The sequence below is a fragment of the Helianthus annuus genome, chromosome 12 (assembly GCF_002127325.2).
Source record: "Helianthus annuus cultivar XRQ/B chromosome 12, HanXRQr2.0-SUNRISE, whole genome shotgun sequence".
Taxonomy (NCBI): domain Eukaryota; kingdom Viridiplantae; phylum Streptophyta; class Magnoliopsida; order Asterales; family Asteraceae; genus Helianthus; species Helianthus annuus.
The window spans coordinates 158,023,504-158,040,161 of NC_035444.2; the positions used below are offsets into that span (position 1 = coordinate 158,023,504).

The window sequence follows — 16,658 nt, forward strand, 5'->3', positions numbered from 1 at the left end:
CCTCACATTGACCTATACGGTCGTATACACTGACACCTTTTCAGAAAAAGTAACCGGTTACCCTTTCTTTAACTTGTTTACGGAGGTTAAGGCTCATGCTTTGACAGATATTCACCCAACTAGATCCCCAAAAAGGTCTTGGACCACACGAGACCAACGTTGGACCACACGATGAAGATCCGGAAGTACATACACACGCACAGATTCTTTGTCTCTCGTATTGTTATCGCTCTCGTATCGCTTCATACGCTTGGAGTATTTAAGGTTTGTTCGTATTCTGTATTTTTATGTTTAATTTTCATTTTTTCTCTGATTTTGGTGGGTTTTTGTGGTTGACGGTTGTGTTGTTTTGTGGGTGGTGGGCTGTGGTGGTTTTGGGTGGTTAGGTGGTGGTTGACAGTGGTGGTGGTGGTGTTGTGTAGTCAGTGGTGGCTGTTATGGTGTTGTGGGTGGTAGGCTGTGGTGTTTGTGGGTGGTGGGCTTTGTTGTTGGTTTGTTAAGGTTGACGGTGGTGAGGTGGTGGGATGTGGTGGTTGAGGTGGTGGGTTGTGGTGGTTGAGGGTGGTAGGTTGTGGTGGTTGACGGTGGTGAGGTGGTGTTGTGTTGTGGGTGGTAGGCTGTGGTGGTTGAGGGTGGTAGGTTGTGGTGGTGTGTTGTGGTAGTTGGGATGGTGGTTTTGGTGGTGGTTAGGTTGTGGGTGGTCGGCTATGGTGGTGGGTGGTCGGTTGTGGTGGTAGTGGGTGGTCGGCTATGGTGGTAGTGGGTGGTCGGCTATGGTGGTGGTGGGTGGTCGGCTGTGGTGGTGGTGGTGGTGTTGTTTGTTTATTATATTTTATAATATAATTTCTAATATCGAGTCTAACACTATAATTCTATGTTTTTTAACAGGATATCGAAAGTCGGTGTTTTGACGGTGGTGGAAACGTAATTTTTATGGAGAAGTGCACTGCGTTCATATTTCAGATTCATGCACCGGGACGTCGGTCTAGGGTGAGGTGCTTGGCGGTGGGGGATGCATCATCCAACATCAATTGCCAGGTCACTCGGTGTAGTCTTGACAGCATCTACCGACGCGCGACAGTTCCGTCACCGGCATCTACCGACGCCTAGTAGTTCCGTGACCACCATATACCATTACGCGTCTGAACCGGCTTTTAAACCGGACGGAATCTACGAAGAAGCTGTTCGATTTCACGGTTTGTTTGAGAACCTGATTCAGATACACAACGGTCTCTTTGCTTCGTCCACTAGAACTATTTGTGTATGCATTCTTTTGGTAACCAAAAGAAACCGTGAAATCGAACAAACCGTGAAATCGAACAGCTTCTTCGTAGCTGAATCAGGTTCTCAAACAAACCGTGAAATCGAACAGCTTCTTCGTAGATTCCATCCGGTTTAAAAGCCGGTTCAGACGCGTGATGAACTAACCGGTTCTATTCCCAACTTACGACATTGCCTTGTATTTAAAATCTCAATTGATGAAGGGTTCATCAAATCGAGAATCAATTTCTTCATCATATTTTTCATGCATTTCCATTAGCCACAGTTGTACGAAGAAACTGTTCGATTTCACGGTTTGTTTGAGAACCTGATTCAGATACACAACGGGTTCGTGTGAATCTAGGTAATAATATGTAATAGTTAGCGATTTAGTGTGTAGGGTTTAGGGTTTCGGCTATGTATTGTATTACATTTTGTATGAAAGTGTTGTGTTTTGTATTATTTTATCAAACAATGTTCACTTACATTTGCGTTATGGATTATAGAGAATTTGACGTTTTATAATAACACTTGATAAAAAAAAAATGTAGAAGTTTACTAATTAAAAAAAATGTTGACGTTTTATACTAACACTTGATAAAAAATTTAGAAGTTTTATAATACTAATTTTAAAAAAATGTTGACGTTTTTTAATAATAATTAAAAAAAATGTTGACGTTTTATACTAACACTTGATAAAAAATGTAGAAGTTTTATAACACTAATTAAAAAAATGTTGACGTTTTATAATAATAATTAATTAATAAAAATGTTGCCATTTTTCTAAATATATTAAATAAAAAAATGACATTTATATACCTTCCTTTTATAACAATAAATAATAATAAATATAAATGTTTATATTTTTTTTTATTTTAACAATAATTTAAAAAATATATATAAAGTTTTTTTAGATAATATTTCACCCACTTGAAAACCCTCCATACCCTTCAAATTTATTCTACACAAAAGAGCCAATGATTGGGCAATCATTGGCTGACACCCAATCATTGACAATTAATAGGATGTGTGAAAAAGTAACCAAAAAGTAAACGTATAGGGCAATGAGGGGCTTATCAGGTGGGTCCATTTTCAGAGGTATAGGGCAATGAGGGGTGTATAGGGTTAGGGGATGTGTGGATAAATTTAGGGGATGTGTGGATAACCAGACCCTACTTTAACCTATCTTAACTCCACCTAAGTGATACATCAATTTTTTTCCTCATTTCACGTTGGTGCTGTTTGTTTTTGCAGACAAAAACTGTCTGCAGTCTGATTTCAGTTGATTTTATGTCTGCAACTGAAGATGTGGTCTAAAGGTCTGCAAGCTGAAAATATAACATAAAAAAAACCATAATACTAGAACGTGTACCCCCCCCCCCCCCAAAAAAAAAAATATATATTTTGTATATTTTACTAGTTTTTTTTAAATAGTTATTTGATAATATTATTTATATATATATTTATCAGATCAACTAATCAAGTATGAATTTATCTTTGTGGTTACAACTTCAAACAGTAGAAGCATATCCAAACACACCTTTAATTAGTTGTAAAGTAAACAATGAAGAATGAATACATGAGCAGTATACCTCTTGTGATTCAAAGATATCATTGTGGGTCCATAGTTGAAATGCAAGATAAGCAAAGTAAGCAAACAGCAAGACAACGGAACAAGCTCTGGACAAAAATAGTATTGTTTTAGCAGTGTTTGACACGTCAACAGCGGGATTTTGATCATTTTGTTTGGAGAAGGTGCCCCAGACGGTGGTGGTAGTGGTCGGCCGGTACACAGATCGAATGGGGGGTGGTTTCGAGCGTGTGGATGTGTGGTGATCGGAGTTGGCTGGTACCGTCGCCGGAGTCCGGCGACTCGATCTGAGGGAGAAGAGGGGAATCGAGAGGTGGATGAGGGGAGTGTTGTGTCTGTGTATAAGGTCTGGGTCTTTATTTGTGTTAGGGTTTTTGTTTTGGTTCTTGTGAAGATGTTTTAAGCAGGGGATCCATAGCTTATTTTTTAAGATGAAAAAAGCTGAGTTCAGATCTGTTTAAAGAAAAAAAAACAAACAGTCTTCAAGGCCTTATGTCTGCCCGCCTGCAGACATAGGCTCTTTGCAGACGTTTTAGGCAAAAACAAACAGCACCTTTTTGTCATTTTAAGGAAATGGTTTAACATGTTAACACATAACTCATTTAATGCACTTTAATCTATCTTTTAGTGGTTTTTGTCTAAAAAAGAAAATAATAATTAATTCAATCTCTTAACATTGTGTTAACATGTTAACACAAAACTCATTTAATGCACTTTAACATAATGAGGGAGTAGTTTGCAATGTTAGTTAATATGCCATGTCATTGTTAATATTCTAAATGTTAGAGTACACCCCATGACCTAATAACAAAAATAATTTTACATTTATATTTTCAATAATAATAATTTTTTACATTTATATTTTCAACTTATGTGATATATGGTATTTTTACTCGTCTAGCACGTTGCTCGCTTAGGACATATTGACACATAAATATTAGCCACACATTAGTTAATTTATACAGGGTCTTTGTTCTATCCTAATAAACACTACTCTGAAATAGATTCTGACACAAGTATTAGCCACACATTAGTTAATTTATACCCGTCTTTGTTCTATCGTAGTAAACATAAATCTGAAATAGATTCCAACATAAATAGTAGTCGGTTATGATATTAAAGATCACATATCTTCCTAAGCAATTCATATCTACCATCTTCTTGACATGTTTTTGCTATACATGTCTTCAGTATTTGTTTCTTTTGTAGTCTTTAAAGATGTACATTCTTAACACCATCATATGAAAATGATATCTAGGGTTGAAAAAAGTTGTCCTTGATCCTTGCTCGAGAGGTTTAAGTGAGTTAGGGTCACGGGTCACGCAGCATGACCTCTAGAGAATTAATGTGTACTGTCACATTATTTTTTGTGTAAATTAATGTAAAATAACAAATGTGGTAGGTTTTTAGGAATAGTGTGGTGATACTAACAAGCACCGTTATGTGTGACGCTCTCATTGGTCCACGATTTCATTTTTTTGCAATCTTAGATTTTTCCGTCCATGTTTTCTTTTCCAATCTAAGTTGTTTCCGTCACGTTTTCGTTTTACGATTTTCTCGGCTTTTGTCGTGTTTGCTTGCTTACAACTCGCTCCTGCAACACGGATTTTAGCCCCCACTTTCTAAAAACTTTAAAAAAATCATGTTGGCTCACTCAGCTTTATAATACGTGTCGATACAAGATTGAGTTTCTCTACGCTTTATGCCGGGTTACAGTAAGTTCGCATTTGTCTTTACCTGCCTTTTACGTCACGTAACGATATAAATTCACGTTTTTTCTTTAGAATTTTTACTACTACCGATCGTCTTTTGCTTACTATGGTTTTACAGTTTGCTGCAACGCATGGGTTAAATACTGGTACTAGTTATAAATGTGAAACAACTCTGGCATAAAAATTAGTTACATGATGTTACTGTAGATTGTAGAAGCTTTTGCTTCACCTATCTCCACTAAATCCAAAAAGCATCATCCTCCAAACCAAACCAGAACCCTAACCGTTCTTCTTCTGTCTCTCATATATCATCATCATTCAGTCATTCACTCACACTCCAAACAATCAATAAATTGTATATTGTAAGTAATTCTGCATAAATCACTCACTATGGAAGATATCTACACCTTCCAGTTCCACTCCATATCCAATCACACTCCTTCTTCTTCACAAACTACCCTAATTCCACTACCGAACCACCACCGGACGTTTTACAGCTCCGATCATCCATTTCCGGCCACAACTGAAGCGGTTATCGTCACGCCTGATCAGATTCTTCATCAGAGTAACCGGCAACGTGATCCGAATAGATCAAACGATGCCGGTGTTGGATATAATAATCATGTTGATGCTTGTGCTTGTGGTGATACGATCAAAATGAAAATCGCTTCTCATCCTTTGTATCCGAAGCTGCTAGACGCATATATCGATTGTCAAAAGGTTTTGTTAACCTATTTAATTGCGATTTTATTCGTTTTTGAATCGGTTTCAGTTCGAGATGTTTTGTGTTCACGTAACAAACGCTGTAGATATCAACTGTAACTGAATCTCTTGCGTTTGCTGTTTTTTCTGTTACGTGCTTCTTGTTGCTGTAACCTACTGTTCTTCAATTTGAATAGGTTTTTTTTTTTTTTTTTTTTTTTTTTTTTTTTTTTTTATGTTCTTCAGCTTGAGTTATTTGTTTTTTTTGTATGTTATATGTTCTCCGTTTGAATAATTTGTTCTTTTTATATGTTTTATGTTCTTCAATTTGTATAATTGTTTTGTTTTGTTATATTTTATGTTCTTCAATTTGAATATTTTATTTTTTCTATATATTTTTCGTTCTTCAATTTGAATATTTTTTTTGTGTGTGTGTGTGTGTATTATATGTTTTTTCAGTTTCAATAATTTGTTTTTTTGTATGTTTTATGTTCTTCAATTTGAATATTTTATTCTTTGTTTTTTTTTTTTGTATACTTTACGTTCTTCAATTTAGAATAAATTTTTTTTTGTGTATTATATTTTTTTTTCAGTATGAATAATTTGTTTTTTATGTATATTATATGTTCTTCAATCTGAATTTTTTTTGTATAATTCATGTTCTTCATTTTGATGTTTTTTTTTAAAATTTTATTTTACAGTTAGGTGCGCCACCGGAAATAGCAGGTTTTCTAGAAGAAATCCGTTGGGGAAACGGTGGTTGTAATCGAAACGCCGTCGTTTCATCTTGCATAGGAGCAGATCCTGAGCTTGATGAATTTATGGTTCGTGTATCTATATTATTATGTTTAGCTTATAATATATGATGCATTAAGCTATAATAAACTATATATTTCAACGTGTGGTTGTAGGAGACATACAGGCAAGTGTTAGTGAAATTTAAGTCCGATCTGGCCAGGCCTTTTGATGAAGCTACTGTTTTTCTCAAGAATATTGAAACACAGCTTAGTTTTATAAGTAAAGGTAAGTTCATCTAAATCCTTCTTCCAAAATTTTGTGTGTCGGTGCACGATAGCATCATGACCTGGCTCATATTAGCTTCTTACATGATGTTATGACTGAAAACTCTTTCCTGTTTACCTGTTTTTTCTCTTTTTAAAGTTTTATATCTGTCTCATTTACACTACAAGAAATGGATATCAATAGCGGCGACAGCCCGGCAGGAAGGGGGCATTGGTCGCCGCTATTGCCACATTTTCTTGTAGTGTTAAACGTGCGTCGGATTTTACTATATCGGTAGTGCACATGCAATGAAGACATGCAATGAAGTCTTAGAAATAAGAAATATAATATGTGTGTGTATGACTTTATGTTACAGTGATTAGTAATTCATGACAAAAAATATAAGAAGGTAAAATTCAAGAGTGGGATGCAGTCATGGAATTTCTTTTCAACATCATTGATATACTTTTTACAGTTCTTGTGTATTGTGTCATGTTTGGTGTATATATTTTGGATTTTGGGTTTCCTTTCATTTCCGGTAGAAGTAGATAATGATTTTGGATTTTGGGTACAAGAGCCAATTCACATCGCAAAAGGCGAGACACGTATGGTTCAAAGTGGCCTTGGTGATCGTGTTGGTTTGTTTTTCCTTTTAAAATAGTTTCATAGCGTTGCTACAAGGATAATGTAGAAAGTACGAGAGCCAAGTAGCATGGCTAGGAGAGTAGGAGTGAGGCTTTTTTGGTTCAAAGCGGTCTCCGTGTATTAATTACTGGAAAAAAAGGTAAGTGGGAGATAGGAAGGAGAGATCTTGAATCCCTTTTGTGGCAGGGATAAGTTGACCTTTTTGTGGGGGCGATTGGGATAAACCCTAATGAGGCCAAAGTCTGTTGGTATTGTATTCGTCTACAAGTCCTCAACTTTAGTATGATCTTTTAAGTTCAATGAGCTTGAGGAGCGTTCAGCATGAAAGTTGAAGTGTTGAACAACCAAGGACCGTTCGGTGTGCGAACCAGAATGTAAAGGGTGTTTAGTATGCAAAGCAGAACGTTAGAGGAGTGTTTGCGCAAATATGTAATTATAAGCATGCGGTTTGAGAAACGCAGCAAGGAGTGTTTGATGTGGCAACCGGCACATATGTAGATTTAACTTGCATATTTATTATTTAGTGACATAATGATCATAAACCGATCAACAATGAAAAGGAATGCAAAAATTACCTTTAACACAAGAAAAGAAGGCATCATAAAGAAAACTCAATAGCCCACAACCCTTTGTGGTGTCAATATATCCATGATTATATGCACTAATAATCAAGAAAACCCGAAACTTCCTCACCCGAATTACATAAATTCAACCACTTGATCGATCTTAAAAATTAAAGAAAAAGGTTAAATTATGTAATTTTATTCTATCTTGGATGATATGAAGATCAAGATTGAACAAGGAGTTGCTAAAGCGGCAATATTGTATCTTGGCTGATATGAAGATCAAGATTGAACAAGGACTTGCTAAAGCGGAAAATAAACATGGAAGCCAAGTACCTAACGTGGTTTGATTTCTTGGATATGTTATTAGAACGACAATTAAGGGAATTTGCCTTAGGGTTGAGGTAGACGACATCTCTATGTATTTTAGGCCTAGATAAGTGGGCTCAAAAGAACAACAACAACAACAACCATACTTAGTAAATCCCCCAGATAGCAAAGTTAATGGAAGGGTCTAGGGAGGGTGAGATGTAGGCAAAACTTACCTCTATCCCTGAGGATAAAGAGGCTGCTTCCAAAGAGACCCTCGGTTCCGAAACCCACAACAGAGCAATCAAAAAGGACTTGGTTCCCTTTTTAGGGTGATTATGTCACCCTTTCAAAGGAGTTGTTCATTTCCCTTTTTAGGGTGATTATGTCAAACCATAGCGGGCCGGTTTGGAAGATCCCATGAGAGATTGTTTACACCAACCCTAAAATGAGTTTTCTCAATTGTCCATTTGATAAACTATCCAAGAAATCAAACCATGTTAGGTACTTGTGTCCATGTTCTTTTTCTTCGCCTTAGCAGGTTCTTTTTCTTGGTCTACACGGAAACGAAAATAAATCATGTAAACTTGAGGTTTTTTTTTTGATCATTAGTGGATATGATCATATACCTTGACATCACAAATCACAAAGGGTTGTGAGCTCTCAACCTTTCATGATGATGCATCTTTCTTCGTTTATTGGTAATTGTTGATCGATTTCATGTCTATTTTCACACAATCCATGTATTTAAATCTATCTATAAGTTAAACTTTAGTGGAGAAAGAGAGAGTTGGGTTAATGGATATGGAATTTATGGTAGATTAGGGAAGAGGATGGTTCATCATTAGGTGCCACGTAAACAGTTTCAAGAAAAACTGAAATTACAGAATTATAACGATATATAACGTAAACCTAGCTATATGATAACGCGTATATGAAATAACTTTTCTAAGAGGCTAAGATCATATGGTCAGTTGCTATGATCAAAATAAGCATACGTAAAACGGTACTCATTAACCATCTATTTATATACTAGCTTAACCTAAGATGCGAAAACTCCCTTCACTGTCTTACTTAGGCATTATAAATTTTACCATCTTGTTGTGGAAAGGTTTTTCGAGTATATTTGTGTGATAATTTTGCTCTGAATAAGGTCTTTCAAACAAGTTAACCTAGGATCGATTAAAGTTATTTGGGGTTCTTAGGACACATGTCAATGTGATGATAGTTCTTAATTAGTAATAACTTTAGTTGATACTAAGACAGTATGGATTATTGGGAAGGTTATTTAAACTATAACTTTGCTTATATCATTTAGGATAGTGTTTATCCAAACCACTGTTGTCCGAACCAAACGGCTGATACGAAAAATAATAAATAAATAAATAAATAAGGAATGCCAAACACCTCTCGCATGTTCCAATAGATTTTTATTGGAACTATAAGGCATGTGGGTATAAATTAAAATATGCATTGGAAATTGTCTAAAGTGTGTTTGTCTAGGTTAAAGTAACGCTTTTTAGTCAATTGGAAATTATATAAAACCAAAACGTACCTTGTGTAGAGTATATATAACATGAATAATTTATATAAAAAAGTTGATGAATAAAAACCAACCTGAGAAGTACAGATTATATGTAATCTAATCTCAAGGTACTACATTCTAAGTTGATTCTGGTTTCATGTGGTCCTGTTTGTGAATCATGAGATAACATTTTATGCACTAGCTAGTTGCTGTTCTGTTCTTTGTTCATATGGATTCTATCAATCTCATTAAATGGCTTGATTCTATGTATTTTTTTTAATTAACTGTACAGAAATATAATACTGTTTGTCTCCATCCCCAAATGTGATGGTGGAGATCATGCAAGTCTTGACTTTCTAAGTAGCCTTTGATGCTGAAAGCCATTATAATAAGGAAAGTGATTCAGATTTATGACAAATTAAAAACTTGCTTCGGACACTGAGATTTTACAGAGTTGGCAACTATTATATATACCGAGGATAATGAATAGTAACTTTATTTTTATAATAATATATAGTTTTTTATTATTATTATTTTATTATTTAAGATATTATAATAGTTTATTATTATATTTACTTTTAGTAACATATTTTTTTAAACATATATTTCCTTTACCTTTTTATAATTGTTTTTTTTTCTTTTTTTAAATATATTAATTTATCGATTGATTTGATACTTCTTTAATAAGTTACATTTATAACTTCTTTTCTAAAAACTGAAGTACGTAATTGTGATTGATTTCTTTCCCTTACATTCCGTTATAAGTTTTGTTAAAACGAGGTTATACTCAAAATAAAGTATTTATTTGGTATCATAAAACGGTACGATGATAAACTAAATCGTTCTAATGGTTTGACTTTCTAAACAACATGCTTTATTTTCAAATCACGTTTGTTTTACATTATCATTTACTCGGTTTCGCCGCAACGCGCGATATAAAAAAAAAACTAGTATATTAAGTATTATATATCTATAAGGTACAAGTTAACTTTCAGTAATGTTAAGATTATTTTTGCCTGATCTTGTATGCAGTTGTCTTCTTTTATTGCTCTTTAGTTGCTTGTCATTATTTTGATATTACTTTTATTTAGCTTGTTACTAAAACTATTTTGGCATTTTACAGTGTTATATATCGTGCTCTCAAACGGTACGTAGGGGGGACGTTTATCTGCTTACTGCGTTTTATGCAACATTTAGCCGTTTTGAGTGTTGTGAAAAGTGTTTGGATGGTTATGGACTTGTGGTTATGGACCTAGAATTAGTTAAAAAGTAAAGTATAAACGGGTTGAAGACAAATTAAGATTAGTTATGGACTTATGGTTATGGACCTAGAATTTATTAGAATGTTTCGGTTGTATGATATCAATTATCAATAGAGGTGGAGAGATCAAAACTCAAACCCTGCTAGGTGTAGGTATATGAGTATTTAGGAGTATGTTATAAGTTTCTTGTTCAAAAAACATGAACTCAATAGGAAGTTTAACTAGACTAGAAACACTTGATTACTTGAATACATGTATAAAGCCTAAAAACTTATTTCACTTATATAAGAGATTCACAAAAACCAATCTACATAAGTCCAAAGAAAACATAAAATCTAATAATATTATTATTATTATCATATATAAATTCTAACATTTACATGCAACACACACAAATACAAATACTATTACTACTTTTTTGGCAAAAAAAACACACACAAAGTTGAAGAATAATCACCCATGGGAAGCGGGGAAGAAAGAAGAAAGGGGTTTTCACATGGACTCCCGTGTTTTCCGCTGGCTGCCTTTTGCAGCTTTCACAAACTGAGTAATTACATACTAGACTAGTGCTGTCATTTTCTTCACTTGTCAACTCACTCCCGCCAATTGCTGTCGCTGTTCCACGTGTCATCTTGTGGGGCCTACATTTGCATGTCCTCTTCTCCCATATAATTAACTTCAATAAAAACACACACCCAGTGTATTTGTTTTGTGTTTAGAAATGCTTTCAGGATCTTATTAATTATTATCTGATTAGCTATGATCAAAACAGTATGTTTTTGTTACATGAGCTTTTGTAAGGAACTAAGGGTCTACAGTTTCTTATAAGAATTAGTTGTAGTTAAAATAATTTATTTTAGTTTGTATTATTATTTATTAATCTCAAACCCTAACTGGACACATGGAGAAATACACTATATGTGTGTGTGAGAGAGAGAGAGAAAAGTTGTAAGTTTTGTCTCAGATGACTACTCCGTAAGGATGCAGGATGCCCCTTCACCTCAGCGTCATGTCAACTCTCTAAGGATGGACCAGGGGAAATAGAGGATGGACCTATATATATGTGTGTGTTGTATGTATGTGTGTGTGAGAGAAGGGGGAGGCCCGGCCTCAGCGTCTCCGGAAAGACGGTCACGGCGACCACTAGAGGTGTACAAAAAATCGGTTTTAGAACCGAAACCAGTTTTTATAACCGGTTTTATAACCGAACCGCCGGTTTATGACCGGTTACTAATCTTGATCTGAAAAACCGGTTAATAACCGAAACCCGTTTTAAAAAAACCGGTTAAAAACCGGTTCTAACCAGTTACACCGGTTATTGTTTTGGACTTGAAAAACCGGTTGGTAACCGAAACCGGTTATTAAAAAAACCGGTTTTCATTTTGGGTGAAAAAACGGTTCGGTTAATAACCAAAACCGATTTTTGAAAAAAACCGATTGGTACAACTCTAACGACCACGCACAAGGGGAAATGGTGTTAGGGACCCGCGCGGTGGCTGGACAGGCCAGGGCCCCATACGAGTAGCCTAAGGAAACAGGAAATAAAGAAGATAAAGATATTGTATGTAGGTTAAGAGGGGTGTTTGGCTGACAGTTTGATTTGATGGTGGGGTATACCCATGCCCCTGTCAATCGCACAGTGTTTACTTGTTATGGACATTGATATGACCTAACCACCACTTGTCCTGTTCAACTATAAATGCTACTCCATTAAATATTTTAAGATTTAAAGTACAATATTTTTCACGAGTAACAAAAACAAAACAAATACTATGTTTGCATATCATTTAGAACTTGGTGTTTTGTCGTTATATATTTGGAAATTGTTTTGAAAGTGTTTGGGAATTGGTATTGCATTGCTAATATGTTAGTGAACTATAACCTATATTAAACAAGTAGTTTGAAGTTGTTTATTTTGAACTTTATGATATTTCAAAACAAATACTATGTTTGCACATCTTTTATATTATAAGAATGTATAATATGTAGATGATGGGACAATATCATCTGATGAAGAATTTAGTGGAGGTGAAAATGAAAACACACAAATGACCAGAAGAGAAGATCAGGAACTAAAAGATACACTATTGAGAAAATTTGGTGGTCATATAAGTTCCCTTAAACATGAATTCTCAAAGAAGAAAAAGAAAGGAAAGTTGCCAAATGAAGCAAGGAAAACATTGCTTCAATGGTGGGATTCTCATTACAAATGGCCTTACCCTACGGTATGCAACTTAATTAATCATTTCAAGTTTCAACTTCACTTACGTAGTTACATTTTGAGCATAAATTTTACAACTTAACCTTGACTCTTTAGACATTTTTGAGCATAAATTTTATAACTTAACCTTGACTCTTTAGACATATGAGAGCTCGAGCATGACTCGTTTGTTATATATTAATTATTTGGTTATCTTATCTTCATTTATAATTATTATGTACTTTTAAAATATAATCTTCATATTTTTTTTATTGAGTTATGTGTCATTTACGTTCCTATGGTTTGTCCACTTTTGTCATTTCAGACCAAATTTCAAAATTGTAACATTTTCCTCCATAACATTTTCGAAATGTCCAAAAAATCTAGTATAAAATTACATTTTCGTCCTTGAGCTAACAAAGTTTTTTTTAACTAGGCTTAGTTTTTTGGACTGAAATGACACATTTTGAAAAAATGTCAGGAAGAATTAAGAAAAATGGTACATTTTTTTTTTATTTTGGCCTGAAATGACAAAAGTGAACAAACGACGTAGGCGTAAATGACACTTAACTTTTTTTTATTTTATAATTTGATATATATTGGTAATTAGTAATTACTATGCAATATATATAATATATTAAATAAAAATTATATTATTAATTAGCTAGGTTATAGTCGAGCTCGAACGTGAGTTTGTTTATTAAATGGGCCACAATATAGGCTCGAGCTCGTTTAAGCTTTGGCTCAATTTGAGTTTTTAACGAGCCAATCTTTAAGTAGCTCACTAGTGGTAACGTGTAAATGGTCATACTCATGCCAAAGTTACTTTTAGAAAAATTGGCAATGTCAATAGTTGCCGACATGTTAATGGTCAAAGTAGCTTATTATGGTTCCCACCCGCTATATGGTTAGATTTATTTAAATCTTAATCTTTTATAGTTGGTTACCGTAAATCATTTTTTAAATATTTCCTTCTTTAAAGAAGTTGTTTTCTAAAATAAAAGTTAGGGTTTTTTCTTGGATTTAAACTGGCCAACTTTCACAATTTTTGGATTAAGTTCCATGATAAAAACTAAAATCGGCTTTATTTTCTAAACCCAGTTGTGTTATTCAGATCTAAATAATAATTTAGGTAGATACATTAAATATTGCATTTCTATGCACATAATTTTTTTTTTTTGACGGTTGATTTACTTATTGTTGTTTCATTTCAGCATTTGTTAATCTTATGTTTTGAAAATCAATTAAATGTAGGAAGCCGATAAAATATCGTTGGCGGAGTCAACAGGTCTAGATCAAAAACAAATCAATAACTGGTTTATAAACCAAAGGAAGCGACACTGGAAGCCGTCTGAAGACATGCAGCTAGCCATAATGGGTGGTTTTTCCGGTCATGATTTTTATGACGATTGAAACATCTGCACACAGTTAGTTTCATGCTTTTATAAAGGCATGTATATTTATACAGAAACTGTAATAACTTTATAATTATAATAATAATAATAATTCAGTGGTTACAATTGGGGTAGGTTAACCCTTAAATCAAGTCATTTTCGGGAAATAGGAACACTCTTTTAAGGGGGGTTCTCGGTAACCCTTGATCGATCGGGTACCACTCCTCGATCGGGTACGTACACCGATGCCATCTCCAGTCGGGTGATGGTCACCGATTTGTCATGTTGAATATCGCCATTGGTTTTGGTTAAATTTGACCGCTGGGGACTGGGGAGGAGTTAAAAAAACTAACCTTCTATAAATACATGTTTTTTTTTTCTTATTTTTTACACAAATTCTACCACCATTCCTTCTTAATACAAACTCCCCTGGTTAATTTTTATTGTACTACAAGATGGATGGCAATGAGCAAGGGTTATTCATTCGACCCGACACTTACGATGATGTTCTCATGCATACGATAGTAGCGTACTATTTCTCAAGGATCTTGTCAACCATCTAATTAAATATTAAATAGAAGTTCAAATATTAAAAAGAACTAGTTAAACTAGTTGAGAGCCCGTCCGTAGGCCGGGCACCCTAACGGCATAATAACATAAATACTTATAGAACATAATAAACAAAACGATAAAACATATTTATAATGTCACTAAACAAACAACGAAACATTAAAATGAACAAAACAAAAAAACATACTTAATGGAAATAAAAATCTGGTGAAGAAAGAGTCTCGGTATATATTGCTCCTTGTAACCCATGAAACCAAACTACAGGTAAGAAACAATCATCCCCTTTCTTTGTCGTGTCAATTTCATTAGCAACTCCATCATTTGATACGACAAGAAACCTGCCAGTACTTGTAATATGTGTAATAGAGCATGATAAAATAATAGGAGGCTGTATGCAAGGAAAAACCCATAATTTCACCCAACTTTCACCTTCCATCCTCCACAAATCAACCGTCCAATTAGGAAGCCCATGAGTAACAAACACATGAAGCTCTTTATGAACAACAACTAAATTTCCATCATAGTAAGCATGTGGAAATCTTGGAAAGGTTTTCAACCTAAATCTCTCTGATTCCACATCAAAGCCAAACAACATAACACCCTTATTCTCAATAAAACAGTTAACCAAAAAATATAAAACACCTTTGCAAAAAGTTCCATTAGACCAAATAGGCTTTCCACGCCAGCAACGAAGTTTATTTGCAAAAGTGATTTTGTGCCACGAGTCAAACATACTTGAATATACATGAACCCACATTCTACCACGCCTACGCTTTATGTGTAAAAGCTTGTAGTCATCCGTCTTATCCACATACAACCCAATTGCATCTGACTTAGGTTTATATAAACCACGACTATTTGAGCTGGACACCTCTTTAAATGCACGAGTTAATGGATTCCAAATAACCAATTTGCCAGTATTACGAAAACAAACACATAACAATCCTTCAAAACTTGTTAGAATATTTACTTTATTCCAAGGCGCTTCAAATGGAAGTAAGATTCTGGAGTTTAATAATGGACCTGAATCTTCACACGAAAGGGGGAATACAGAACGTAAGCGCGAACCAATTGCTATAAATTTCTGGTTATAGGATGTAGATATGTGACGACAATGCATCATAGCAAAATGACGTGTCGATAGAAGAGATAACCATTCCTTGCATACACACTTTGACCAACCCACACCCTTTGCAGGAAGCCTTATTAATATCTCATACACAAGAATGTCAAGACCAAGATCATCAATAGAAGTACTTTGTCGTCCATGGCCATGTAAAAACATTTTTCTTTTGCATGATTGTAGGTTGTTCGTACTCATTTCTCACTGGAAGTAATATTAGTATAATTATTGTTAGCACATGATTATGAATAAAATTACCTATATAATGTCATTCATTCATAAAGTTAAATCTACATGACGACAGTAATAGATAAGATTATTATCTTAAACTGGAAAACATTTTAAAATTTTCAACAAAAAAGGTAAACAAATGAAAAAACAAAACATATTAAGTACAAAATACTAAGTAATCCAAAACATTAAATAACATGAACAATAATTTTAACGTTGCATAGATCTAAGCAAGTGTGCCTCATGCACATTTGGTTCAATAACCATTTTAGTAAACTCCGTATCCTTCAACATATTAACTGAAAAAGCAGACATGTGTTACAAATTATGTTCATAGGTCATTTAAAAAATTAAAATATATAAGAAATACATATTAAGCCTATAACATACTTGACGACGTATAGACCAACTTGAGTTGAGAGACGTATATGATAGATTTACTGGATATTGCACGATATGTTCGTACAATATTTATATGCCTCGATGTGTCTAGACGCAACTTTATAACGTGACCACTGTAAAATAATCAAACACATTATATTAAAAAAATATGTATACATATATGTGTT

The 16,658-nt window shown here is 34.3% G+C and overlaps 1 protein-coding gene across 1 annotated transcript; it reads left to right on the forward strand.

Moving 5' to 3' along the window:
- The first annotated feature begins 4,732 nt into the window (after window positions 1–4,732).
- Window positions 4,733–14,290, forward strand: LOC110896076 (homeobox protein knotted-1-like 6). Its single transcript, XM_022143513.2, has 5 exons — window positions 4,733–5,283; window positions 5,967–6,089; window positions 6,177–6,288; window positions 12,561–12,796; window positions 14,026–14,290. Exons 1-5 carry the CDS (start codon window positions 4,954–4,956, stop codon window positions 14,182–14,184), a joined length of 960 nt encoding a protein of 319 aa, XP_021999205.1. The 5' UTR covers window positions 4,733–4,953; the 3' UTR covers window positions 14,185–14,290.
- Window positions 14,291–16,658: the final 2,368 nt, after the last annotated feature.

Excerpts from the sequence above, each read along its gene's own strand:
- LOC110896076 (XM_022143513.2), top strand. The coding sequence starts at position 4,954 with ATGGAAGATATCTACACCTTCCAGTTCCACTCCATATCCAATCACACT. Across the intron at positions 5,284-5,966 it reads CATATATCGATTGTCAAAAG|TTAGGTGCGCCACCGGAAAT; the intron begins GTTTTGTTAACC and ends TTTATTTTACAG. Across the intron at positions 12,797-14,025 it reads ACAAATGGCCTTACCCTACG|GAAGCCGATAAAATATCGTT; the intron begins GTATGCAACTTA and ends AATTAAATGTAG.